Raw genomic sequence first — 25,088 nt, 5'->3', positions numbered from 1 at the left:
TTCCCTTGCTGCCAGCCCACATACTACCTATCAGACCCGCAACAATCAGTCCGCGGCCCGTTGTTCGGTTCTGTTTGATGGTTGGACGAGAGTCTCATGATGATGACAATGATGGGCTGTTTGTGGAGCCCATTTCGCCATTCCTCAATTCCGAGGATGGACCCTGTGGGCTTCAGCCCCTGGACATCACCATACGCCAATGGCAGCCGTGTCCCTCGTATCCTTCTCGATCATTCCATCGACCTCATCCAAACAACCGAATCCCATGGGTCGTATTCTCCCAGACACCTCAACGTGAGGATCATCATCTGCAGGTGGCGTAGGCACGTCCTATGTACAGTGTATGGAGTTCCTGCACTGCATCTCCAACATCCGAGACTGCATTCCACCGTCAATCCTTACCTAAGAGGCCAAGGAGAATGAAAGCGAACAATGATCGTCCAAGTGGAGACCTAATACAAAGCAGACCATACATCACCCCTCATCAACCAACAAACCAAATTCAACCGCAAGCAATCTCTAGCCCTAATATCAGCAACAGAAGCAGCAGCAGCGACAACACAAAGAGAAGCCAACCAAAGTAACAAAAGTACCACCGATAACCGACATGTCCTTCCCCGCACCAAGCCTGCATCCGCATTGGCCGATCCCCAAAAAAGCACAAGATCATCTGACAGAGGACACAAACCTACTACTTACCTAGGTCCGACACAGCAGTAACTCCAGTAACTAACCTTCCATCCCTCCAACTCTCCATCCACATCCAGACTTCCTCCTCCATCGATACATACACAGCTAGATACCTAACATACCACCACCACCAACTACCACCCAAAGTATCTTTCTTGTATGTAGAAACCCAAGACCAAGAAAAATAACCTTCCGCCACCTCCGCCCAAACCCAAACAATTCTCCCAAAATGTAACTACACACACGCCTACTTCCATAAACACACAAATACACACATACATACATACATCCATTCCCTACTCCGTACTCTATACTCTGTACTCCATAAGGTAGTAATTACCCAAAAAAGCAGGACACGACTGGCACATTCCATCCATTCCCTCTACCTACTTACATAACCATAACCTTAAAAAAAAACAAAAAAAAGAAACCTCGAAAGCAGAAGCTTAAACAGATAAGGCACACCATTCCAATCCCATCCCCATCCACGGAATCAACACACCTGGAACATCATCGACCACATTCATCATGGCATCTTGGACAACGGGGAGAAGTGAAAAATGAATCTTATATAGAGTGTGGTGTGTGTGATGGATGTGGGGGAATGCCCGGAGCAGGTTTTTTCTTGGTTTGGTTCTGGGTAGGTTAAGTTGTAGGTGTAGGTAGGTTATGGGGTTGTGTCTAGACCGCACGGGATGGATTGTAGACTATCTCTATCGATCTACCTATCTATCTGTCTGTCTGTGTGTTTGTCTACCACAGATCCATAGATACGATAAGTAAAATAAAAGTACTTTGGATAGATATACCTGATTATTCAAGGTAAATTGAATCAAATCAAGTTAAATTACTGGGATATAGTACTACAGCATGTAGATGGCTTACCAACTCTGTGTAAATATACAGTATGTTGATGGGAAAGGGTCTGGCTAGCCGGCTGGCTAGGTATATGTGCGTTATGTATGGCACATACACACATACTAGTCCAGTTACCATGGCAGCCACCACCACTTTCCTCCGTCACACATAGGTACTCTAAGTATTCCATACCTAGGAATCTCTGTCTCGGGTAGATACATAACGTAAACCACAAGCGAGCCGCGAATCTAAGCGAGCCGCGAATTTTTAACCAAAATTCCACCCTCTTTATTCAACGCGTCATATCTTCAACACTACATACAATATGCCTTCTTCTAAAGAATCACGTATCCAGATGGCTATTTCAGCTTATCAGAAGGGTCAAATTAAATCGGTATTACGCGCTGCGCAGGTTTTTGCGATCCCTGAAAGTACTCTACGCGATCGACTCAACAGTGTAACACCACGATCAGAAATACGCGCCAATAATCATAAACTTACTCAATTTGAAGAAGAAACGCTTGTTAAGCGATTATTAGATGCAGATATGCAAGGATTTCCAATGCGGCCCGAATTTCTACGCGAAATAGCAGGAATACTACTTTGTGCGCGTCTCCGAAATTATACAGCAATTATTAGATCTAACTGGCCATATAATTTCACTAAACATCATCCTTAACTACGTACATGATACAATAGACGGATTACATATTAACATGTAAAATAAGAGGATCCAAAGATTATAATACCATGGTTTCAAACTGTTCAGAAGACTATTCAAGAACACGGTATACACGAAGATGATATCTAGAATTTTGACGAAACTGGCTTTGCAATGGGGCTCTGCTCAGCTGCTAAAGTTATTACTGCAGTAGAACACAGTGAGCGACCATGCAAAGTCATTCAGGGTAATTATGAATGGGTTATAATTATTGAAACAGTCAGTTCAAAAGGCGTGCATATACCACCAGTTATTATACTTAAAGCAGGCAATCAACAAGCTGCCTGGTTTCAAGAACCTAAGCTTGCTAGAGACTGGTGGATTGCAACAAGTCAAAATGGCTGGACTACCGATGAAATAGGTCTTCTTTGGCTAAAGAATGTCTTTGAATTCTTCTCTAAGCGCTATATGACCGGTGCAAAACGCCTACTTATTCTGGACGGCCATAGTAGTCATTTGACTGCTGAATTCGATGATCTTTGTAAACAGAATATAATAATATGTCTTTATATGCCTGCCCACGCTTCGCACCTTCTTCAACTGCTTGATATGGGTGTTTTTAGCCCGCTTAAAAAGGCGTACGGGAAGCTTCTTAAAGGGTGTATGATTACAGGTAATAATCATATTAATAAAGAAGACTTTTTATCGTTATATCCAGATGCATGGGCTCAAGTCTTTACTTCTATAAATATCTGCAGTGGCTTTGCAGGAGCAGGGCTTAAGTTATTTAATCAAGAGCGTGTTCTTTCTAAGCTTACCTTTCAACTACGTACGCCTACACCTGCACCATCACTAGTTGAAGGGTCAATTTTGTCTGCTTTCCAGACTCCATAAAATACTCGCCAGCTAGATCGAAAAGTACGCAGCCTGCAGAGTAGTCTTAATACTAAATGAAAGCTTTTTAACAGTCTAGTTGCTCATATTCAACATCTTGAGAAAGCTGCTCAAATGGCTATGCAAACAAATCTTCTTTTACAGCAAGAAATCAAGATTTTACGGGCTGGAAATGAGCGAAAATATAAAAAGAAAGCAAGAAGGCGTGCTCTACTAGGAGATGATACCCTTTTATCTGTACAGGAAGGCCAAAATCGCGTTCAGCAGCTAAATACGCAGCTTATTGAACAACCTGAACAATTTACTCCTATACCTCGTCGACGGGCTCCGCAACGCTGCAGTGGCTGTGGAACAGTTGGACATACAATTCGGAACTGCTCTAGTAAATAGCTACTTTTTCATATGTTTATTTAATCAAATTCCATGGAGTTGGTGGTTGAAAAGCTTTAAGTAATGGTGGCTATAGCAAAGGATCCGCGGCTCGCTTAGATTCGCGGCTCGCTTGTGGTTTACGTTACATACATCCCTTCACTTATCTAATGCCCCAAACATCCTACATATGATGTACATAGTACATCTAACCTACATATGTATGTTTGATTGCCATCCAGCCCCCTACATCATACTCCCATCATACATACATACATACATACATACGTAGTAGATGAATGAGTAGTACCTACCTAGATGAATATTGGATAAGGGGTAGAATCTGTTATTGTTGCACGAGGGATGGATCCTTGCAGGAGGCGCGGCATCGGGAATGGGGTAGATAGGTATGATGTCGATATGATGGTAGTGATCGATTTAGGTTTGCTTTTGATTGCTTATCCGCTCGGTCGCTCATCCTCGAGACGAGGGATAGGTAGATATGATGGTGTTCCCTAATGCATCGTACCATTGTCTATCTACCAGTAGGGCAGGTCCCAGTGCGGGGATCGGTTTATGACAGCCGGTCTTGGAGCACTGTTTCATCATCGCTTGGTTGCGATGCGCATGGCTGGTCCAATGATAGGGGCTGATACTGGGCTGTCATATGAAAGGTCTAGTTTGAGTTTAGGCGATGCAGGTATTTGTCTTATCAGTTGAATCATAATAATATTAGCGTGAAAGAAGGTTTATCCCGCTCAGAATCGAAGACCGTCTGACAGCAAGCCAGAGCCACACCGTACATAGGAAGTCCAGGAAAAATGCTAGGGAGTTTCCCTAATAATAGTGGTAATGATAAACCATGCCAGGCTCAGCCAATCACAGCATTCAGGCCCACGAGATGATATTGGATGCGATCTTCTCTGCAAGCATATCTAGGATTGTTAGTATGATAAGATGACTGTGAATCACACACAACTTACAGGCTACCGATTGGGGATGTCCAGGAGGCAGAAATGGAAATGCACTGGCATCGACCACCCTCAACCCTTCCACTCCGAACACTCGGGCCTGGCTGTCCACGACGGCCATAGTGTCATTGCGGACGCCCATCTTGCACGTACAGGAGGCATGGTAGACTGTCATAACTGTGTTCCGGACCACATCTAAGATCTCCTCATCAGACTGCACCTGTTCTCCGGGGAAGTATTCTTCTCCAACGATGATCGGGGCCATGCCCTCGCTCTTAAACGCTTCGCGGATTCTTCGATATACCGCAATAGCTACCTCTTGATCCGTCTTTGTAGCAAGCCAGTTGGGGTTGATTATCGGCAAATCGTCTGTATCGTCGGAGACGATGGTGACATTCCCCCGCGATGTCGGTGCGATCAATGCTCCGATAATTGCCGCATACTGGGAACCATCTTGCGGTTGTTGTTTAACAGGTTCGGAAAAGTCTCCGATATAGAGAGGTGTTGGGAGATACTAGTGTTGACAACGTGTTAGTAACGTCCGACAATTAAATTGAGGTGGGTATACCTCGACTTCGGGCCAGCCAGAAGGGAACCATGATAGATCCTCGACTGTTTCATCGGAGAACTGGGACCGCACCCCGCTGGGGAGTTTTTCGAAGGCCAAGAAATCCGTCCCCTGATTTGTCAATGGACCCCCTTGATAGGCTATGTACTGGACAATGACCTGGGCCAGGTATAGAAGGTCGTTGACGACCCTGGTGCTGGTTTGGAGCCCAACTCGGTACGAGGGCCCGAAAAACACATGATCCCACATATTCTGGCCTACCCCTGGAAGGTCCACGATAACCTCAATGCCGTGCTCTTTCAGAGCATTGGCCGGACCGATTCCGGATACCATCAAAAGCTGAGGACTCTGGAAGGCACCCGCAGAAACAATAACCTCTCGTGTGGCCCTCAATATATAATCCGAGTCTCGCGTCCTGACTACTACCCCTACTGCTCGCCTTTCCGGGCTGAACATAATCCTTTTCGCCATTGTGTTCTTGTATAGTGCGAGCGTTGCTAGACGTGGTATTGGTGTACTTTTGAAAGCAGCTTCAGAGCTACTTCGGATCTTCTTGTAGGGATCAATGGTCAGAGTACAATACTGAGCACCCATCAATGACCCGCTATTGAAGTCCTGGGCCGCTGGAATGCCTATAGACTCCATCCCACGTTGTACCCAGCTCGAAAATGAGACGGGATTGTCGGGATAGGACACATGCAGAGGCTCGCCACGTTCATCGAACGCACCCGTATTAAATGAAGCCGAGGCATTGCTTTCACGAGCATTGTTGTTGGGCGGAGTGAAGTTAGCCGTTCGTTGGAAGAACGGAAGGACTCGTCTGAAGGTGTAGCTATCGTCTTCGACGAGTTCGGCCCACTTCTGCATAGCCTCTTTGTTTGGCCTAAATCCAGACCTTGTTAGCTTTCTTCTCCAGGAAGCCAGCCGCATAACCTCGAACCTTTGGTAAATCATCATGTTGGAGGCTGTCCTAAAACGAGTCTAGCTATTAGCTCTGAAAGCATTGAGAAGTTGATACAGAAACTGGGGGCGCTCATACGATCCTCCCAGACATTTGCCTCTGGGGTAATGGATGTCGCGATAGTTCGCTCCAGGAACGCCATAGGCAACAAACCCCCAATCAATGGGAGTGGTACTGTTGACACTGGACCCTATTCCAACTATGGCAGCTCCGGGTATCTTTGCTAGTGGGTATCTGAGCTCGTAAAAGTCGCCTGCTTCAACCAGAGCGACACTGAACTTCTGTTCGGCCAGGCGAGCGGCCAGAGTCAAGCCCGATGCTCCGGCGCCAACCACAACATAGTCGAAGGAAGCGTTGACCCCCAATATACCTTGTCGAGCGCCATCCAGATCATCTGGCAGAGCCCCAGACGTCCTAGTAGCGAAGGCCAAGAGGGCGAATATGCAAAACCTCAGAGAAAACATCTGAGCAAGGCAGGAATAACGAGAAGATATATTCAGTGTAGGAAAGAGCCTTTCAGTGACCCGAGGCATGTCCGAATGTTAGAGCTGGCACGGCCACAGACTGAGATCCATGAGTAAAGATACAGAGTAAGTGGTTCTTAGGGGAATAGTCAGGGTGAGGACTGGTGTGGAACCCCCCATAGCACCTGGAGTTGTCTCACAGCAGGGGAGCTATTTCCCTGCCAAACGAGGAAAGAAGATACGATGGACAGGTCCAGGTGGTGCACATGCAGTGCCAGACACGAACAATGAACCTTCTCAACCAGCACACATACTGTTAGCTGTCTCGGCATCATGTCCGTTGGCAAGGAGTTCACAGCAGCCCCGCCTACAAAGGCATCGACCATTTGTGAATGTTGATAGCCTTAGGAAGCCACAGTGAATGCACAGTGTTAAGCGGCGGGGTCTCCCATCAAAGGCACCATCCTTCTTTCCCAGCTTCGTTCATATATCACCAAAACGTGTCAGACCTCTGCCCCAGCTACCTACTGGCATTGTTGCATCCTGCAGATTGCTTGTACCCACCGCCACTATCCATCATGCCCCAAGGAACATCCATGTCGGCATCCAGACCATGCTTTAGCGACTTCCCTAACTTCAAGCAACTCCCCGATCTCCCAATCAGCGTCGAGTTCTATCGACTTGCATCCCAGCAACGTTGGAAGAAAGGCTCGAAGACCTGGTGCAAGGTGTGGAACCGCTGCATAAACATGGAGTACGACAGAGTCATAGGAAAACATTTGACAGGGTTGGACGATTGGCGCCGACTGTGCGAAGAGCTGGATTTACCAGGTCCTTTCCCTTCCATTCGGCAGTGTAAAAAGGTATGGTCCGGGACAGCCAATAACAGCCTATCGGAATGCTTTGAATGGGAACTGACAAATCCAGGCTTTGTCGAAGGTCTATGTTAACATTGTGGATGTCCTCGAATGTCGACAGCTGCATCGGAAACCAAGAAAGTTCCATACCCTCGACGCGCTGATTGCGTATACCCGGAATTCGGGCAAATTTTTCGGCAGAGCTCAAGCTAAGCAGGACCAATTGCTCAGAACTCTGTTGAGAAAGTTGTTGTGAGTCTCATCACGGGCTGGAGCCAAAAAGACCGAAGTGGATGGAGAATGCCGGATCCCGTCTCAGAGCAAATCGGAGGATTATGAAACATCACGACTTTTTTTTGATACATCGCGGATGGAAAGAGGCGATACTGGCCCGTGCTCAGCTCAAGCGCGTTCGGTTTTAAATTCATTGGGGTGTCAGCAGGGTGTGACAATGTGTTCGTGGATCAATGAGTGTGAATAGGAATAGGGCGCAATTGGACGTTAAACACACGAGAAATTACTTATACTACATTAAGATATACACCCGTATCGAGATCCACTCAGAAATTACAGGGCCTTCTTTTCACCCGCCAGCCGCTCCTGTTCCACGACATATCCGACTGCACGAGCGAGACCCTCGTCCACTGGTACAACAGGTCTGTATCCAAGCCGGAATTTGGCCTTGTCGCATGAGTAGTAGCGAGTCATGCAAGAGTAGCGAACCGTTCTCCTAGTTAAACGAGGTGTCTTGCCGAGAAGCCCCAACACCGTCTCTGCGACACCGCCAATAGGCCCCAGAACGGACTCGGGAAGCTCCCACACCTGCTCAGGCTCCACGACCTTGCCAGTCAGCGCCCAGGCAGCACGTGTCATGTCCCAGAAATAGACCGGAGAGTCGTTCGTGACGTTGAACGCTTCACCGTCAACACGCTCGTGGTCCAGCGGCGCGCCCTGTCCAGATTCATACCGGGAATGGGTGAAAAGCAAGCGGTATGCGGCCAGAGTATGAGCATAGGCGATGTTTCCAACGTAGGTGAAATCAAACAAGTTGTTGTTCTCGCCGAGCTGCATCCGGAGGACGGTCGGAGAAGCCTTGGCCGAATGTTCAAGAACCTTGAAAGTAAACGTCGTATCTTTCTCACCATAAATACCGGCGGGACGGAGAGCACAGGTCACCATCGAGGAGGGGGAGGCACGGTTGTACTTCAAGACGATTTCTTCGGCATCGGCCTAGAATGATTTCTGATTAGCATTCATCATTCGGGGATTGGGCGCATAACCTGCCTTGGTTTCCGAATAATACTCCTGCTGCAACGCCCCCCGGATAAGCGGCCATTCCTCGTTCACGTTGATAAGGTCACTTTGCGTATCGTGCACGACGGAGCTCGAGCTCGTGTACACAAAGGCCTTGCACTTTCCACCCCAGTCTCCACGGGCGCCGCCCGCAACCTCTACCAGAGTTCTAGTTCCATCAACATTAACCTTGCGCAGCAATGGCTTGTTTCCCTCCAAAACATTCGGTGTGGCGGTGTGGATGACGATGTCGGGCTTGACCGCGCGGAAAACGGCCAACATGGACTCTGCGGACGTGATATCGCCGTCATGATACTCAGCACCAGGCAGCCGGTTGTGGGTCGTTCGCAGGTCGACGACCGCAACTTTCGCTATGCATCGGGGGTACCGATCGCCTAGTTTGGGGTAGTCGAACTTCGCGTCTCCCTGGGGCTTAGGAAGAGCGGCACTGGGATCGGTCTCCGAGGGGAAATTGAGCAATTGATCAACAATGTGCCAACCCAAGAACCCGCAGCCACCAACCACCAGGACAGTGCCCAGTTCCATTGTAGGACGTTTGGTCGACATTGTGATAGCAGTAGTTTCTTAAACGGACAACTGCCTGTGGGAGGTGATGGGGGAATTGAAGGTAGATAGACGCAAGGAAATGAATGCGAGTCGGGGGGGAATGACAATGGTTTCCGCCTCCAGAATCTCCGGCTTAAAGCTCGGACCCCCGCAAGAGGCCACACGTGAAGTTTCCACCAACCGACAACCAGATGGCCGTTTTAGCCCAGTTTTTACGTACTTATCAGTTATCAGGTCCAACGCCCCTTACGCCCCAGAAGGAATATCTCTCATGGGAAAGAGGGGTCTGGGGTAAGTCACTTGTGGGAATTGTATCTACTGCGGTTGTAACCAGATGTTCCAATATTATTTCTCCTCCCGAGACAATGCCGTGTCAATCTTTCTTGCCATGACTCCTGAACACCTATCAGCTGTGCAATGCAACACACCCCGTATAGTATTGGTCATACTAACACTGGAGGTCTCGAGCATGGTCAGTGAACATGCTAGATCAGCCCTCTACCAACGATATCTGCGAGTCCGCTGTGTCGGCCCTCCTACATAGCCAAACTCACTATGCATCCCTAATCACCTGGATTAATACAGCTGCCAAGAAAGACATGAGAAATGCAGGCTTACAGAGTCCTCTCTACTGCTCGTCGCAACTCCCGATTGTACTTCTTTCGGTCTTCTGGTGTACCCCAGAACAACTTGGTTGCCTCGGGATTCACAGTGGTCCGGGGATCGAAGGGCGGATGTTCCTCTTCCAGCGACGCAATGATTCCTTCGACGTGATAACGCATGTCATCGGTCCGCTTAGGGATATAGCAAAGGACTTGTTCTTTGGACACGCGGATATGGTAAAAGGGAGTCTCCATGAAAACGCGAGGTTGTTCTTCAGGAAAACGGGGGCTTAGATATATCAAGACGTTGAACATACCACCGTCCAAATGTGTCATGGGCCGCCCGAAATATGTGAGCTTCCACTTGAATGGGTTTTCGCCCAGAAGGTGTAGATTAACCGTGATGTTTTTCTGGCGCTTGAGACTTTCAACAATTTGCTCGTACTGACGCTGCAGACTCGCTGCTATTCCACGCTCTTGCTCTTTGGCTATCAGCCCCTCCCCGGCCCAATTATGAGTTTCGTCGAGAATCATGTCCTTGATCACGACCATTCGCCGTCTCAGCTCGGTATAATCGAAGTGACCGTCCATGCCGTTGCCGTTTGCCTCAAAAGGCATCCTCTGGAATTTGGCTTTGCGGGAGTGTTCTGCCTCTGCAGCAGCGATAGATTGCATGTAGGGCTCGTAATACCACAGGAATCGTCTTTTGCGGAAGTCTACAAACGGTTCAAAGGAGGGCCTGTCTTCATAAAGAAGTTGGTCATCGCTTTCAGATGGTCTGCCGGCTAGTGAATCCATATCCCTCTCTGGCACAATATTCAATGATGACTCCAAGGGCTCAATAACCGCAAGGCGGAGGGTTTCATGGCGTATCTTGATGGTTACTTAGCAATATCCCTGCAAATATAGGGTCACTGAGCGTTTTAATACCTTAGCAACATAATTCTCCATGTTTTGTTTGTCACCCGGTGAATTTGAGTTTTCATATCCAGGTTCATTCTCATATGGATTGGACGACATCAGACTCTGGATTGAGATCAAAATGGACTCCAAGCACTGCGCAGAGGACCATTGCTCTCCAGGCTCACCACGCCAGGTTCTATAATAATCTGTCAGCCATGCTCACCCAGTAGGGATGTATATCGTGCTACCCAAGAATTGACCTAGATATTCCCGCGTGTTAGTGGAATTGATCAATATCTCAAAGACCGAACTCACAGGCAAATCCGGCCAGAAGCATAGATGTTCGGGTTGAATCGAGTTCGACCGCGATTAGTCGTCAAAGCACGAACAGTTGGAGGTTCCGTCGGGTACTCTGAAAGGCTTAGCATTCATGTAGATAGGTTATCGGGTTCTTTAACGGGGGCCAAATAGTGTACCTCTTCCAAACTTGATCAGGAACTAAGGTATTGTGCTCATCATCAACACATGGCCATGGAGGAGGGATCGCCCCTCATACAAATGGTAGAAACCAACCTCAAAAAAGCCGAACTGATAGGGAGTGTCCGGGGGCCCAAGAATGAGAGCGCGAACGTGCCGGACGTCAGAGTCCTCATAGGATACAGCGAGTGCTAATGCAAAGAAACCAGCGAGATCAAAAGTCAGCGTCAGCCAATGCTGTCTGCCATAAACGGGGATTCGACGGAACCGATCTCCGACTGTCAAGGAGTGGAGTACCCACAGAGGTCTGCGCCTTGCTGGATTTGTTTGATTTCCTATTACCCCGCCCAAGGAGAATCCGTTCGTCAGTCGCAGCGAAACTGGAAGGAATGCGGTGAGGGGTGGTACCCTGGTAATACGGAGGATCGCCTGATCGGACATTCTGACAATTGCGATAATACAACTGGAAGGGACAAGTTGATGACTAGGTTGGGCGTTGTAATATGAGATGTAATCAAGAAGGGAGAGGAGACGCGTTGATGACTATTGGGACTGTAACCTGGTCAATGGCGGGGAAGTGAGACGTCAAGAACTTCAATGTGAGATTCATGTGAGCCAATTCCCAACGGCCACACACAGGTACACAATGAGAACACTGAAGAGGCATAGACTTGCAAGACTTTCCTGCACCTCTGGCTGATGAGGAGACAAAGCAAAGCCTGCATGTGCAGCCGACTTAACACAGATGCATGTAAATAACAATACTCTACAGAGTATGCCACAACTCTACACGCAGAAGCTAGGTGCTGACAGTTGTAATTTATACATATCTTTAAAGGTCAATTCCGAATTCACTGTCTTGAGAAACATGTCACCTTACGCCTTGATGCCCATCCTAGCCGTTGCCACCTCGGCTCCTTTCCAGCGATTCGACAAACAACATCCGATCTGCTATGGCATCTGGTAAGGGGAAAGGGGAACAGAGGGCCTGGAAACCAAGCTGGAACTAATAAATGTCACAGCTCTTGGCACGATTAGCCCGTACGGTGATGAAAAAGGAGCAAACTGGCCACTGACAAAAAAGAGGTCTAACTCGGGCGCTCATTTGCAATGCATACTAGTAATTTCCATAGAACTAGGTATCTACTAGTAAGTATTGAAACTACTACTACGACCGGTAGCAACTCTTACTAGAAGCACCTGCCCGGACGAGATTGGTCAAGGGGGACGGGATTGATTCCAATCCATGGAAACAACCCCCTGTCTCACCGCCCGCGGAGGTGGAGACACGGATCCATCCTGGGTGATGATTGACTCTGATCACTCTGACTCAGGCCAAAAGGAACAAATGGGACAAATGGAGTCGCGACTGACCACTGACAGGACCCTGGGTCTAATGCCCGTTCGGGAAAGGTGTATGGGATGACTGGATCGGGTCAAACACAACCCATTTGTCTCAAACCATTCGAACAAGTCCTCGCTTCTCCCCTGATGAGTGATGACAAGCTTACCAGGTGCGAGTTCTTTGAAAAGCCGGCAGTCAGACCTTCGTCTGGATTGCAAGTTTGGCGCGTTACTTATGCCCTAAACCGTGTGTTGTGCAGATCTTTTGACACCCCTTACACGGCACCTGTTCATGGATCGACAGTGCTTGCAGTGATGGAGTAGTAGTCTCTGAAGATTTCAATGTTACCCCACGGAGTACTTATCCAGTCGAAGCATCAAGGCAGGTCGGATAAGGAACGGACATGATCCCGGCTGCCAACTAAATTCCCAGCCAGGAACTTCCATGTAAGCCCGGAACGGCGACACACCAACAGGATCGGGAATGCTTCAGGAATGCAAATCCTTCCACCAAATGGAACCCATGATATCAAGCTGCAGCCTGGCTGATGCATATCTTGGTACAATTAATAGTTATTAGATGCCCACCTTGTTTTTGTGTCACTCCTAATTTTTACAGCTCACTACTATGCGATGGTCTCAATTGCATTGGTGAAATCACCAAATCATGCATTCCAGAAAGCTGGTAATTAGTCCCAACAAGTATAGTAGTACTCTGTACTCTTCGTGGCTACTCAAAATCGAGAAGGGCCCGGCTGTTCGGCCAACGGCCAAACGTTGTTGATGGAGGAAGCCACAACTTGTGAGGCAAGACGCGGTGTGAGTGGGAGTAGGCGAAGAATCTCGAGGAATATCTGCATGAAATCGCAAACATGTGAGGAAATGAGCACGAAATGAAATATGCCGGCTTTTCTGGGATCAGTATGACTTGGTCGTTCAAGGCGTTGGTCGACAAATCATGATCTGGTATTGTAAAAAATTACGTAAATTACCCAGAGAATAGGAGGCACTGCTACTTCCCAGCTTGAGAGGAGAATAAGTCGAGAGCCATCACACAGTCGATTCTTGAAGCAGCGTGTAATAACCCGATGGGTAATCCATATTTGTTGCTTAGATAGAATCACAACGAGCGGGCTCGTCAGAAGAGCAAGGATTAGGCATCGGCATTGAGTATTACAGAACCATACACTTTAGGCTTTAGCGAAGCCGCTATGCCAGTAATCGAGACTATAGAGTGGGTTTCAGGCAGGCTGTGAAGAATAAGGGGGAGGGAAAGGATGCGGGGAATCGACCAAGGCCCAAAGAAAAATCCGCGTGGAGAAGGTGAAGTTCTAAAATAGCAGCGCGTGGTTGCAAAGCCGGCGAGGTCAGGAGGTATGTATGGAAAAGGTCCAGGGATGTCTTAGGGGTGGATTCAATGCTGTTCATCCTGGAGGGGGGAGCATGCACAGCATCCCATGCCTTCACCTGCCATCACTACCCACCATGGCAGTCGGCATGGTCCTGAGGTCTCCACATCCCCTAAAATTACAGGGTCCGTTTCTGCCAGCACATCAGATTGTACATGGTACCTGTCTCCCCTCTTCTTGCTGTGAACAAGAGGGTGGTGTCAGTGCAAACATGTGCCCGTCTGTTTGCATGAGGTGGCTGGAGAAGAGTCCAGAGAGTATAATATTTTCATTTACTACTCTTCTCTTCATTAGCAACAACACTGATCATGTTTCCTTAACTTGATCATGCTGAGATGACCCATGCAGTATTTTATACCGTGCTTGGGTATAGTTACCCTGTCTGGTAATACATCCACAAGTGAAAGAGCCATGGAAGCGCCTTCTTCAGGCGGTGTGAATGGCGGTGACCCCTTTCACGTGATGATCTCTAGCGGGCAACCAGCAACATGAAGCATAGGGGGGCAGAGTGACAACTGCCAGCAGCACACTCACTCTCCCCAAAACACGCGATTTCCTGTCCTAACTTTCAGTCCTTTGAGCTGGCACTATAAAGTCGACGTGACCTCGTCCTCCCCAGCTCTGCTTTGCCGGCTCGTATCCTCGACTTTGGATTCAGGCCGCCCACCAAAAGTCTCTCGCTGGAAGGGATTAGGAATGGTTGTGATTCCAGACAGCGCTCTCCGCCGCCTGTTGGTCTCACTTTGAGCTCCAACCCTTCCCCATTCCGCTTCGCTCGACGCGGGCGGTTGCGCTTTCGGAGAGATTAATCCCAGATTAGTCTACCAGTTTGCCTGTTGCTTTGAGCGATTTTACTGTTCCCCTCTGATCACGCGCCCCCGATTCCTGTCATCAATCTTCCCCGCAGGTTTCATCTACATGGCGTGAGGTGAGTTACCACGGAAAGGTCGCCAATTCTCCTAGACAACCCCGCGCAAAACACCACCGGGAAAGTTATCCACCAGGCTAACATCTTATGCCTCATAGAAGACGAGACTATCTGTCAGACGCGCGACATTGACGACTCGTACCCCGACGTTTCCAATTTCGCTTTAGCTTCTCCTTTCCCCTCCCCCGTCCTCGACAACTCGACTCTGTCTGACCTTGTTGGCGCCATTACTATCAACTGCCCTGATCGTATCTGCACAATTCACCCAACCAAGCTTTATCTCCTCAGATCTCCTTCCTAAAGGCGTAGTTCCTTACGGACATGCCTCCCGGCGACGTTCCTTTGCCGGACAGCCTCGTGCCGGGCAACGGGGCTGTCCGTCCGAAACTCAACACCAGCGGTTACGGCAGTGGAAGCTATTCATCACAAACACCTACCTCTCCTGCAGACAGCAATGTCGCTTTTGACTCGCCTCGTACAAGGACAGGAGGGTGGAATGGCTCTACGAACAGCCCTATCGATGGGCCCCAAGGCTCCGATGGTCGTGTGAGTCGCCGGCTGGAATCCGGCCATCCTGGACCGAGAGATCCGTCGACTCCACGGGATCGCAATGGTTATTGGGACCGGTCAACGCCACGGGAGAGGTCTCGTCCAAATGGTCGGCCGCCTACAAAATCCCCGGGAAGCTCATCGCGGATATGCAAAAAGTGCAGCGAACCACTTACCGGCCAGTTCGTTCGAGCTTTGCTCGCAACATACCATCTCGAATGTTTTAAGTGTGAGGTAGGTTGTCAGGCTTATAGATACATTCCTCTTGCTCTGACTAACTCCGCCGGGTATAGGACTGCGGTCAAATCGTGGCGTCAAAGTTCTTTCCTGTTGATGCCGAAGATGGAAGTGGCCAATATCCCCTATGTGAAACGGACTATTTCCGACGCCTAGATCTTTTATGCCACGAGTGTGGCGGCGCCTTGCGCGGATCGTATATCACGGCCTTGGAACGCAAGTATCACATAGAACATTTTACTTGCTCTGTTTGTCCAACGGTCTTTGGTGCGCAGGACTCTTACTACGAGCACGAAGGCAAAGTATATTGTCACTTCCACTACTCTACACAGTTTGCGCAACGATGCCATGGTTGCCACACAGCAATTTTAAAACAGTTTGTGGAGATTTTCCGCAATGGGCAGAATCAACATTGGCACCCGGAATGCTACATGATCCACAAGTTTTGGAACGTTCGTCTGGCTCCGACAGGCCAGCCACTTGAACCACCCGAGGCCGAGGCCGATGCTACCGACGAGGAGCGTAATAGAGTGCGTGAGGAGGAGGACATAATGGAGGAGAAGGTGTACAAAATCTGGAGCATTCTATCCAGTTTTGAGGAATCGTCCGCAGCTTGCATCTCAGACATGCTCCTTCATGTTAGCAACGGAACCTATATGGATGGAGTCCTCGTCGCAAAGAGGTTTATCGGACACGTTGATGTTCTCTTCTCTGCCATCGATCAGCTTGCGGGACACATCAAATCCCAAGGCATGAAAGGTCTGCTGCGACGCAATTTTTTCACCTGTGACTGAGCAAATAGGAGCTAACCAATCATGTTTTCAGATCTGGCTTATGGACGCGAAGCAAAGCTCCTGTGCAAGAAGATAGTTGCATTCTTTGCGTTGCTCTCGAAGACACAGGAAACTGGGGTACGCAAACTCGGAGTCACCCAGGAGCTCCTGTCATTGGTAACGGGCCTTGCGCATTATCTCAAGCTTCTGATCCGCATTGGCTTGCAAGGAGCTCTCAAACTTGAGAGAGAGCAACGAGCTTCCGAGGGTCTCCATAATTTCCTAGACCATTTGGGAGATTTAGAAGCACTTCGACCACCCGAAGAGGAAGAAACGCTTGCAGATCTAATGGCTGGGGTTGAAACTCTCGCTGACCAGCTTTCAGATTGCTGTGTGGCGTGCAAGGAACCTATTGATGATGAATGCATCATGTTGGGTGATAGCAGGTGGCATATGAAGCCGCCTCATTTAACTTGTGCGTCATGCCAAAAAGACCTCACGCATATGCTTCAGGATGCATTGTGGAACTCTAAGGAGAAGCGACCCTTTTGTAGAGATTGCGGCTCTCAAAAGGGGCTCATACAAGATGCACAAGTATTTTCACACATCACCAAACTTCAACAGTTTGTCTTCCTACTAAGGGTTGCTCTCGCGCGACTCCTCGCTGTTCTGCGAGCGGGTGGGACTCTGTTGCCTGCTTCTGGTATGTCATAGTGACCTTAGAACTTTTTCATCGGGACATCATTTTTTATTTCTCTGACATACGCTCTAGACGGTTCTCCTGCACAAGATGGCATGGAAAGTGGTCGCATCCCTGGGGGCGAGGTTCGTCGATCTGTCACTCGGTCCAAGTCGTATGCAAACGCGACTAGGAACGCTCCTGAAGGATCATCACTCGAACAAACCGTCGGCGAGATGCGACGTCTACGATCTATCCGAAACGAGCGTACACTGTCAACTACTTACAAGAAAGCTCGGGCGTCTCGAATTATCGATGGGCCAGAAGGCCGCAGCGTACGACCGGGTTCATCGGGCGGCGAAGGATCAGATTCGCGGGGTCATGGCTTTCAGATTGTAGAAGAAAAAGATGCCAACGGGGAAACGGTCACCGAGCTGACGTTTGGCAACCAGGATGCATTGACCTTGGACGATATCCCCAGAATCGTTGCTGCCGAGCAAGCCAAAGAACAACGCCCCAACGCCTACAAACACGCGGGGACCAAGCTAGTCGGCACCACTGAACCGCTCCCCAAGTACAATCATGGCCATCAGCGTGGCGTATCTGGCGCCGGCCTTGAGCAGCATATCATCGAACAAGGCGGTCGAACCAAGAAGTATTTCTCCGAGCTTTCCGCTCTGGAATACTTCATTGTCCGGCACGTTGCTGTCTTATCGATGGAGCCGCTATTAGACGGCTACTTCACTCTAGAGGAGCTCCTCTCCTTGATTGAATCGCGAAAACCCACCATATGGAACATCTTCGGTCGCGCCTTCAATAAGGAAGGCAAAAAGGTTGGAAAAAAGAAAGGCATGTTTGGTGTCAGTCTGGATTTCCTCGTCGACAAGGATGGCACAGAATCTAGCCATGGGGTGGGTCCAGGAGCACTTCGCGTTCCAGCCTTGGTAGACGACGCTGTGTCCGCCATGCGTCAGATGGACATGTCTGTGGAAGGTGTTTTCCGAAAGAACGGCAACATCAGACGTCTCAAAGACCTTTCCGAGCTGATCGACAATAAATATGAGCAAGTCGACATGACAAAGGAGAACCCTGTCCAGATTGCAGCTCTACTCAAGAAGTTCCTTCGCGAGATGCCCGACCCGCTTCTGACATTCAAGCTCCATCGCCTTTTTGTGGTTTCCCAAAGTAAGTGACGGATGTCCCCTTCCTGGTCTTGCAACGGGCCTTGCTTACCTCTCCCGCTGCAGAATTACCCGACATAGAGAAGCAAAAACGTATCTTGCACCTTACATGTTGCCTTCTTCCCAAGGCTCATCGGGATACCATGGAAGTTCTTTTTGCATTCCTCAACTGGACTTCGTCTTTCTCGCACGTCGACGAGGAGTCGGGAAGTAAGATGGACATACACAATCTGGCGACAGTAATGACACCCAACATTCTTTACCCCAATGCAAAAAATAGCACGGTGGACGAAAGCTTCCTGGCAATTGAAGCTGTTAATTGTCTAATAACATACAACGATACTATGTGTGAGGTATGCTTGGCCTTTTATTTCCCGCCCTGATCTTTGAGTGCTCATTTTTTTTCTTTCGGTTAGATACCCGAGGATCTACAATCAGTCCTCAGTGACACGAACTTCTTTAAGGAGAACACTGAAGTCACAACCAAAGAGATTCTCAGACGTTACGGTGACATTGCGCGCGGAAGCTTCTCATCCAAGGCAAGCAATGGTGGCGAAACCGTTACGATCACGAATTCGAACCGCGGGGCGAATATACCTACTTCTGCCCGTATCGAGACAGATCCCTCCCAGGATGCAGCATGGCAAATGCAAAGCTCAGTTCGCCATGTTCAAAGCCCCGGTGGGCATCAGCACTCGACCAGCGGTACTCCACAAACAGGCACGGAACTGGTGGGTCCCACACCATCGAATGATTATCGTGAACGAAGCCCCAGTAGTGGCAGCCAGCAGAATCCTATCCCAGCTGAGGGACAGTCTCAACCAATGCCGTACAGGCCTCGTCCAGGTGCTGGGCCCATGGGAGTTGCTGGCTAATTCTTGGCCACCTGTGTCCTCAGCGATAGCAACCCGTCTGTTACTTCTCTGCATAGTTTCGAAGACATTTACTGATGCATTACCCGCCTCTATATCCTTTGTACTCAAAGTGATTGCTATTGGCGTATTCTTGGGCCGTTCAGCGTTCTTTCGATTTAACAAGGTTGGATGGAGTTTGTTCTCCTTTCGAGATGAGATGATTTCCAGAGTTTACTTAGATGATCGGCTGATAGCTTCTCCTGATGGATTGAGGCTTTTCTAATTTCTTTTCTGTTTGCGCACTGACTGCGTGGAGTGCATTGCATTTGGTTGCGAGTTCCGACCCCTTAATTTGGATTCCAACCACGCGATTGGCTACAAGGGCCACTTTCGTCCGGTGTGGCTTGTCAGGCACAATTTCTGGGACTTGGGTGTTATCTTCCATTCTCCCTGCTTTTCCTCGTCTGGCCTTTTTTTCACTTGCATTCCAGTTGAGACCCAGCGTGGACAGTTCTCCTGACATCTCCTTTCATTTCTACTTTTCCTTACCTTACTTTCTTCGTGCCGGCGTTGCGCCTTTCTGACTTGCGATTGATCAAGATGTGAGACTATCGAGATCCTTTTTGCTTTGCGTTCATTTGCCAGCCAGTCCAAGGACTGCCAAGATACCTGTGCTGAGTCATACCTTCAATTCTCTTCTTTTCTTTACTTTTCTTCTTCTACCCCTTTTATTTACATTTTACCCATACGACCTACTTTGCTGATATCCCGAATTGTTCGTGTCTGGTTCTATCACATCCATGTCTCCATGTGATGCTGTTTCCTTAAAAACAAGAGGTGTAATTTACATACAGTTGTGAAAGAAGGAATGCCATAGTGCCAACCTGTTGAAGTACACATAGTTGAGTGCTGATTTTTGAACTCGTTTATACTCCGTAGCCCGTCTCCCTGCCTCGGATTGACCGGCTATCGGGGATCAATCCGTTCAAATTCGGGAAGTGTTAAGCCATGATAGACATATCCCAAGAGCTGGTGGATCGTCTTCAGCTAATGGCCAGCCATGATGGCCAGCCATGATGGTCAGTAGTATAGTAGTAGCAGCAATGTACTATGTGTCAAACAAGCCATTGGGAGCCAGAGCATGAATCATAGTACGCCGCAGCAATACTTGATTATATTGGATGAATTGCTTCCCTAAGCATTGCACTGCCAATGAAGCCAGTCGATAAAAGAAACTTGAGTAACTCGTTCCGAGAAGGCTATATGTATTCTGCATGTCGTACCTATCCCGTGTAAGGTACCAAAGAAGTCCAAATGATGTATATCAAAGTGGCATAAAGTCAAAGCCCCGAGATGAATCCAGTTGTTGGGGAGAATGTTCAATAAACAGAAAGGTTGTGAAGAAGAACAGTAAGAGCGGAAAGGCTCTGTAGTCAAAAAAGGGCTATTTGATAATTGTGCCAGCCCGATAGAACTCCAATTGTACACCAGCCACCGTCTCATTATAGTTCCTCCCAAAGGTAACACCACTTTACGCCGTGTCCGTCCCAATAAGTCAAAACAAAAACAGGCCAATTTGACGTGGGGGTTTAGTTTCATCTGATGTTACACATCTTAGGCGCGTTTCCGAAGAACTCTGCGGGCCGCTGTTGGGACTTCGCCTCCTGCCGGGGTAGGGGCCCTTTTGGTGGTGGCCGAAGTAGTGTTTCTTTTGGCGGCCGCAGAAGCTGCTTGGCTTCGAGCAATAGTCGTCTTCTTAGCAGTCGCGCTTGATGTCGATGCCGTGGTTGCCTTACGAGCGCCCGTGCCTGTCCGAGTTGGCTTGGCAACGGTTGTTCCGGAGGACGCGGAAGACGAGACGCTGCCTCTGCGCTCAAGCTGGCGCGTTGCGGGTCTTGGCAGTGGTGACCGCATCACTTTAGTTCCCGTGGCGGCTCGGCTGACGGGTCTCTTGGCCTGTGACGGGGGTCGGTTGTCCCTGATGGATGCGGAAGCACTTTTGACTGGTTGAATGCGAGGGTTATTTGCCAGTGCGGGGATGCTGGCTGATGTGGATTTGAGCGGGCTGGATGGCTTTAAAGGTGAGATGGGTCGTGCAAGGTAGGAAGAGTTCGTGGGCTTCTCAGGCGAGGCGCGCAGTGGCGATTGTGGGTATGTCCGTGAATTCGATGTCTTCGGGGAGAGAATCCTATAGTCTGCACCTCTCATTTCCTGCGATACCACTCTCGAAGTACCAGCAGCAGTGCCCGGCTTCCCACGTCGTTTGGGATTCTTCAGGACGTCGAGCGATTCCCCTGCTGCAGGAGCGTTTTCCTTGTCCGAATAAATTTCTCCGTGGCTGTATGGTCAGTTAGTCAGGCTCAGCAACGGACGGTAGCTGTAGAGATGTGCTTTGATCCCGCCTTACCTTTGTTTCTTTACCCTGCGGGCGCTGGGGCTTGCAGCAGAAGCCTTGTGCACCTTGGGGCTAACAGAGATGGTTGCGAAATTCCTTGGCGCTTTGGCCGGGCTGAGGAGTTTCCTCGGAGACGTATTCTCTTGTTGGGCTCGAAGAGAGGCCATATGTTTTTCCAACAGCTCGCCCATTGTCGCCTTTCGAAGAGCAATGGGAATTCGGTTGACGCGTCTCTCAATTCGCGCCCGGAGATCGTTCGCCTGGAGGGCATATTGTGCGCGAAGTTTGCGGGCGCGCTCGGTGACTATGACGATGTTAGTAGGTCGTAGTAAGAAAGGCTTGGTGTCGGGAAAGCGTACGTTCGAGCTGCAAGTTATCAATAAGAGCTTGTTTCTGGCTGCGTGTAATCCGAAGCTTCTTCTGGGGGGGACTGCCTGTCGGTGTCCTTGCTTCGTCATTGTGGGACGCGTCTTCGGGAGACTTGCGTTTGGCGGAGAGCGAAGCCATTGGGCGCAGTTAGGTGTACTCGGGATGGGCGATAGACCGGAGCGAGATGAGGGGAATAGTTGGGTGAGTTTCGTAGGATGGGTTGTGGGGGAGAAGTTGGGGACGGAAGGGATGGAATAGAGAAGGAGGGGGGCGCGTTGAAGGTCGTCTGGAGGAGAGGAGCGGATGGAGCATAAACAAGCGCTGACTTAATTCGTGGTTGGTTAGCTCCGATCGGGACGGTGTGACATCTGCGTCCTCGTCGCCAGCAGCAGCTTCATCATCATCCTTCCTCCTCCAACAACCCCATCCATTTCACCCCATCTCTCCTTGCTGCCACCCTCTGCTCTTAGACTTTGGCAAAACTCTACCCCCCTCTTGACTCCGATTTATTATACCCTCGATTTCTTTCCTAATTCACCCCCGCCTTCTCAGCCAAGATGTCGCTCGAAGCTACCATGATCGTGTCCGTCTAGCCACCTCCATCTCAAGCTCTGTACGCCCCTACTGATGCCATCTACAGTGTCGACAACAGCGAAAGCAGCAGGAACGGAGATTATACGTAAGTGCCTTGTGCTGAACCGCTCCGTGTCGACCGTCTGGTTCCGTCTAACAGCTGCCAGCTCGACACGATGGCAAGCTCAGATCGATGCCGTCAGCGTCATCCACACCACCAAAATGCGCGTACACCCCCAGTCCGCCGTCGGTCTCATGAGCATGGGCGGTAAGGGTCCTGAAGTTCTCTCAACATTCACCACCGACTTTGGTGGCATCCTGGCCGGTCTGCATCGCACGAAGATCCATGGCACTGCTCACCTTAGCTCCAGCATACAAGTGGCCGGTGTATGTCTCATTCCACCTCTTAGATATCTTTCCTCCGGGCTCTGCCATGAACATACTAACGGGTTGTCGACTGATGCAGCTTGCCCTCAAACACCGCTCCGAGAAGTCCCAGAAACAGCGCATCATCGTGTTTTCCTGCTCCCCCATCGAAGAAGACGAGAAGTCGTTAGTGAAGCTGGCCAAGAAGATGAAGAAGAACAATGTGTCCATCGACGTGATCGCTTTCGGGGACCTTGAATCCGACCAGACCAAGAAGCTGGAGGCTTTCGTCGAGAACGTCAAGGGTGGCGAGGGCTCCAACCTCGCCATCATTCCGCCCGGTCCCAACTTGCTTAGTGAGGAGCTTCAGCTTACTCCTATCCTGGGCGGAGATGGCGCTGATGCAGAGGGAGCCGGTCCCGAAGGCGGTGATGGTTCCTTTGGATTCGAGGATGCGGCCGAGAACGACCCCGAATTGGCTTTCGCCCTCCGTCTATCCCTGGAAGAGGAGAAGAACCGGCAAGAAAAGGAAAAGAGGGACCGGGAGGAACAAGAGCGCAAAGCGAACCTGGAGAACATCCCCGAGGAGGGCTCCAGCGGGAGCAAAGACAAGAAAGAGGACGGTGACAAGATGGACACCGCTTAGTGTGGAGACCAGAACAACCTCCTGGATGATTTGATGCATACCCGGCGTTTTAATGTACTTTGGTTTTATATTGTAATTGTAGAAAGCGGTTCCCGACGACACGCTTTTGAACGGATGCGGTATTATATGCAGTCTATCGCCATCGTAACAATTTTCCCCGATACAAACTATGACGCCCTGATATGTCATTCCAGCCGCGAAAATAAAGACAAAAATTCTGCCCACAACAATCACCCTACCCAGTAATTCATCAATCAACCCAATCCCCATCTTCACGGGATCAAATCGATCAATCAATCAATCACTCACTCAATCAAGCCCTCCCCCTCAACCACCCCTGCAAATTCCGATCAAAGGCCTCACACCTAACCGGCATCTCCAACTGATAAAACGGATTCTTCATCACAAAGTCCGCATACAACTCATAAATCTTCTTCATGACGACATCAATATTCGTCATTGTCGGTTCCGTAAACAACAAGAACTTGGTCCCCGTCAACGTCTGAAAACACGTTAACCGGAACTTATCCGTCTCTAGGGACTCGAGACCTGTTGCGGGGACTCCGGGGTTAGGGAATGTGTAGGATGTGGTGGATGAGGGCGTCGGGGTTGATGTGCTCGAGGGAGAGGCGATGTTGGGGGTTGTGGTGCTGGTGGGTGTTACGGGGGGGATGGTAGCGGCGAGGGGGAGTTTGGGGGTAATGGTGCGGGTGATTGCGTGGACTCTGGGGATGAGGTGGTTAGTCAGGTGGTTCTTTTTTCTTGATCGGATCTTGAGAATTGGAGGTTGGAAATTGGGGGGGAGGTAGATAGGTAGGTAGGTAGGTACCCGTGAAACGTGCCCGCCAGGACAAGGTAATCGTTTGTGGAGAGTTTGCGCAATCCCGGTTGGAATTCGCGCTGGTAGACTAGGCCGCCGGCTTTGTTGATGATTATGAGGGAGAAGACGGCCCTGAAACGAGAGGAAGGGTTCGTTAGCAGTGGGATTGTGAAGGGCGTTTGCATCCGGATTCACATTCACTTGTTGCGACGTACATTGCGGAGAGGGGGGTCGAGGAGTAGAGTGTTTCTGTGTCTGTGCTGGGGATCAGGATGTTGGCGCAGGCAGCATTAGTTGGGTTCGTTGGATCGGTTGGTGGGAAGGTTAGTAGTCGAGACAGATTCGTTTGGTATTTTGAGCATTCACATCGTAATCGTTGTCCGTGTCATCATAGCATGGGTGTTCTTTGCCCGAGACACATTGCGGAGCTGCGCCGCCGGCGCTGGTGTTGTTGGTTGGGGGTGGTGTCTATACTGCACCTGTTTGGGTGGCTTCACCGCCTGGGGCCTGAGGAGTGGGAGCCAATGGTGTGGGGCATGTCGTAGTTTGGGGTTGAGTTTTAGGTGGCTGTCTCGTTGCGTAAGTATGTGGGCAGGTTTTATGGGTATAGAATTACTCTTTTGGGGAGGTGATAATAAGTGGAGGCTTATATATTCCGGCTTTCACTGCAAATTCTGTCTATACTGTTTGTCTGCAACTGTTGCTGAAGTCCAAACATTAGCGTATCTTCCGCTTGGAAGTTGCAGTACGTCAAAGGCATTTATTTCCAGGGCAGGACATAAATTCTATACTTATTCTAATCATAATTAGTTTAGTGATGTGTACATATT

General features: G+C 49.5%; 8 protein-coding genes across 8 annotated transcripts; 3 read left to right on the top strand and 5 right to left on the bottom strand.

The window, feature by feature from the left end:
- Positions 1-4,200: 4,200 nt before the first annotated feature.
- BO94DRAFT_570378 (GMC family oxidoreductase) lies at positions 4,201-6,674 on the bottom strand. Its single transcript, XM_025614805.1, has 4 exons — positions 6,051-6,674; positions 5,012-5,894; positions 4,456-4,957; positions 4,201-4,407 (listed from the first exon to the last, which is right to left on the bottom strand). Exons 1-4 carry the CDS (start codon positions 6,503-6,505, stop codon positions 4,361-4,363), a joined length of 1,887 nt encoding a protein of 628 aa, XP_025461424.1. The 5' UTR covers positions 6,506-6,674; the 3' UTR covers positions 4,201-4,360.
- Positions 6,675-7,032: 358 nt separating this feature from the next.
- On the top strand, positions 7,033-7,549 carry BO94DRAFT_480115 (uncharacterized protein; the record flags this gene model as incomplete). Its single annotated transcript, XM_025608777.1, has 2 exons — positions 7,033-7,299; positions 7,364-7,549. The coding sequence occupies 2 exons, from the start codon at positions 7,033-7,035 to the stop codon at positions 7,547-7,549; spliced, it is 453 nt and encodes a 150-aa protein (XP_025461423.1).
- Positions 7,550-7,623: 74 nt separating this feature from the next.
- Positions 7,624-9,260, bottom strand: BO94DRAFT_339136 (C-3 sterol dehydrogenase/C-4 decarboxylase). The gene is made up of 2 exons (XM_025607021.1): positions 8,578-9,260; positions 7,624-8,523 (listed from the first exon to the last, which is right to left on the bottom strand). The coding sequence occupies exons 1-2, from the start codon at positions 9,151-9,153 to the stop codon at positions 7,861-7,863; spliced, it is 1,239 nt and encodes a 412-aa protein (XP_025461422.1). The 5' UTR covers positions 9,154-9,260; the 3' UTR covers positions 7,624-7,860.
- A 507-nt stretch (positions 9,261-9,767) lies between these two features.
- Positions 9,768-11,576, bottom strand: BO94DRAFT_480137 (ubiquitin-conjugating enzyme E2; the record flags this gene model as incomplete). The annotated part of the gene is made up of 8 exons (XM_025608778.1): positions 9,768-10,628; positions 10,686-10,854; positions 10,907-10,918; positions 10,974-11,070; positions 11,135-11,156; positions 11,232-11,326; positions 11,437-11,470; positions 11,544-11,576. 8 exons carry the CDS (start codon positions 11,574-11,576, stop codon positions 9,768-9,770), a joined length of 1,323 nt encoding a protein of 440 aa, XP_025461421.1.
- A 3,561-nt stretch (positions 11,577-15,137) lies between these two features.
- BO94DRAFT_480149 (GTPase-activating protein LRG1) lies at positions 15,138-19,110 on the top strand (the record flags this gene model as incomplete). Its single annotated transcript, XM_025608779.1, has 6 exons — positions 15,138-15,599; positions 15,659-16,361; positions 16,428-17,078; positions 17,148-18,239; positions 18,302-18,588; positions 18,652-19,110. 6 exons carry the CDS (start codon positions 15,138-15,140, stop codon positions 19,108-19,110), a joined length of 3,654 nt encoding a protein of 1,217 aa, XP_025461420.1.
- Positions 19,111-20,703: 1,593 nt separating this feature from the next.
- Positions 20,704-21,991, bottom strand: BO94DRAFT_561544 (uncharacterized protein; the record flags this gene model as incomplete). The annotated part of the gene is made up of 3 exons (XM_025614226.1): positions 20,704-21,427; positions 21,497-21,788; positions 21,844-21,991. The coding sequence occupies 3 exons, from the start codon at positions 21,989-21,991 to the stop codon at positions 20,704-20,706; spliced, it is 1,164 nt and encodes a 387-aa protein (XP_025461419.1).
- A 255-nt stretch (positions 21,992-22,246) lies between these two features.
- On the top strand, positions 22,247-23,661 carry BO94DRAFT_540823 (proteasome regulatory particle base subunit RPN10). Its single transcript, XM_025612996.1, has 4 exons — positions 22,247-22,436; positions 22,494-22,532; positions 22,594-22,813; positions 22,893-23,661. Exons 1-4 carry the CDS (start codon positions 22,411-22,413, stop codon positions 23,436-23,438), a joined length of 831 nt encoding a protein of 276 aa, XP_025461418.1. The 5' UTR covers positions 22,247-22,410; the 3' UTR covers positions 23,439-23,661.
- On the bottom strand, positions 23,493-24,668 carry BO94DRAFT_504763 (trafficking protein particle complex subunit 4). The gene is made up of 3 exons (XM_025609522.1): positions 24,474-24,668; positions 24,268-24,390; positions 23,493-24,163 (listed from the first exon to the last, which is right to left on the bottom strand). Coding segments are annotated over exons 1-3 (537 nt in total). The 5' UTR covers positions 24,476-24,668; the 3' UTR covers positions 23,493-23,751.
- Between the last annotated feature and the right edge of the window lie 420 nt (positions 24,669-25,088).

The sequence above is a fragment of the Aspergillus sclerotioniger genome, assembly GCF_003184525.1.
Source record: "Aspergillus sclerotioniger CBS 115572 chromosome Unknown BO94scaffold_58, whole genome shotgun sequence".
In the NCBI taxonomy this organism is placed as follows: domain Eukaryota; kingdom Fungi; phylum Ascomycota; class Eurotiomycetes; order Eurotiales; family Aspergillaceae; genus Aspergillus; species Aspergillus sclerotioniger.
Note: the sequence above shows the minus strand (reverse complement) of the source record. Positions and strands in the feature narration are given on the sequence as shown.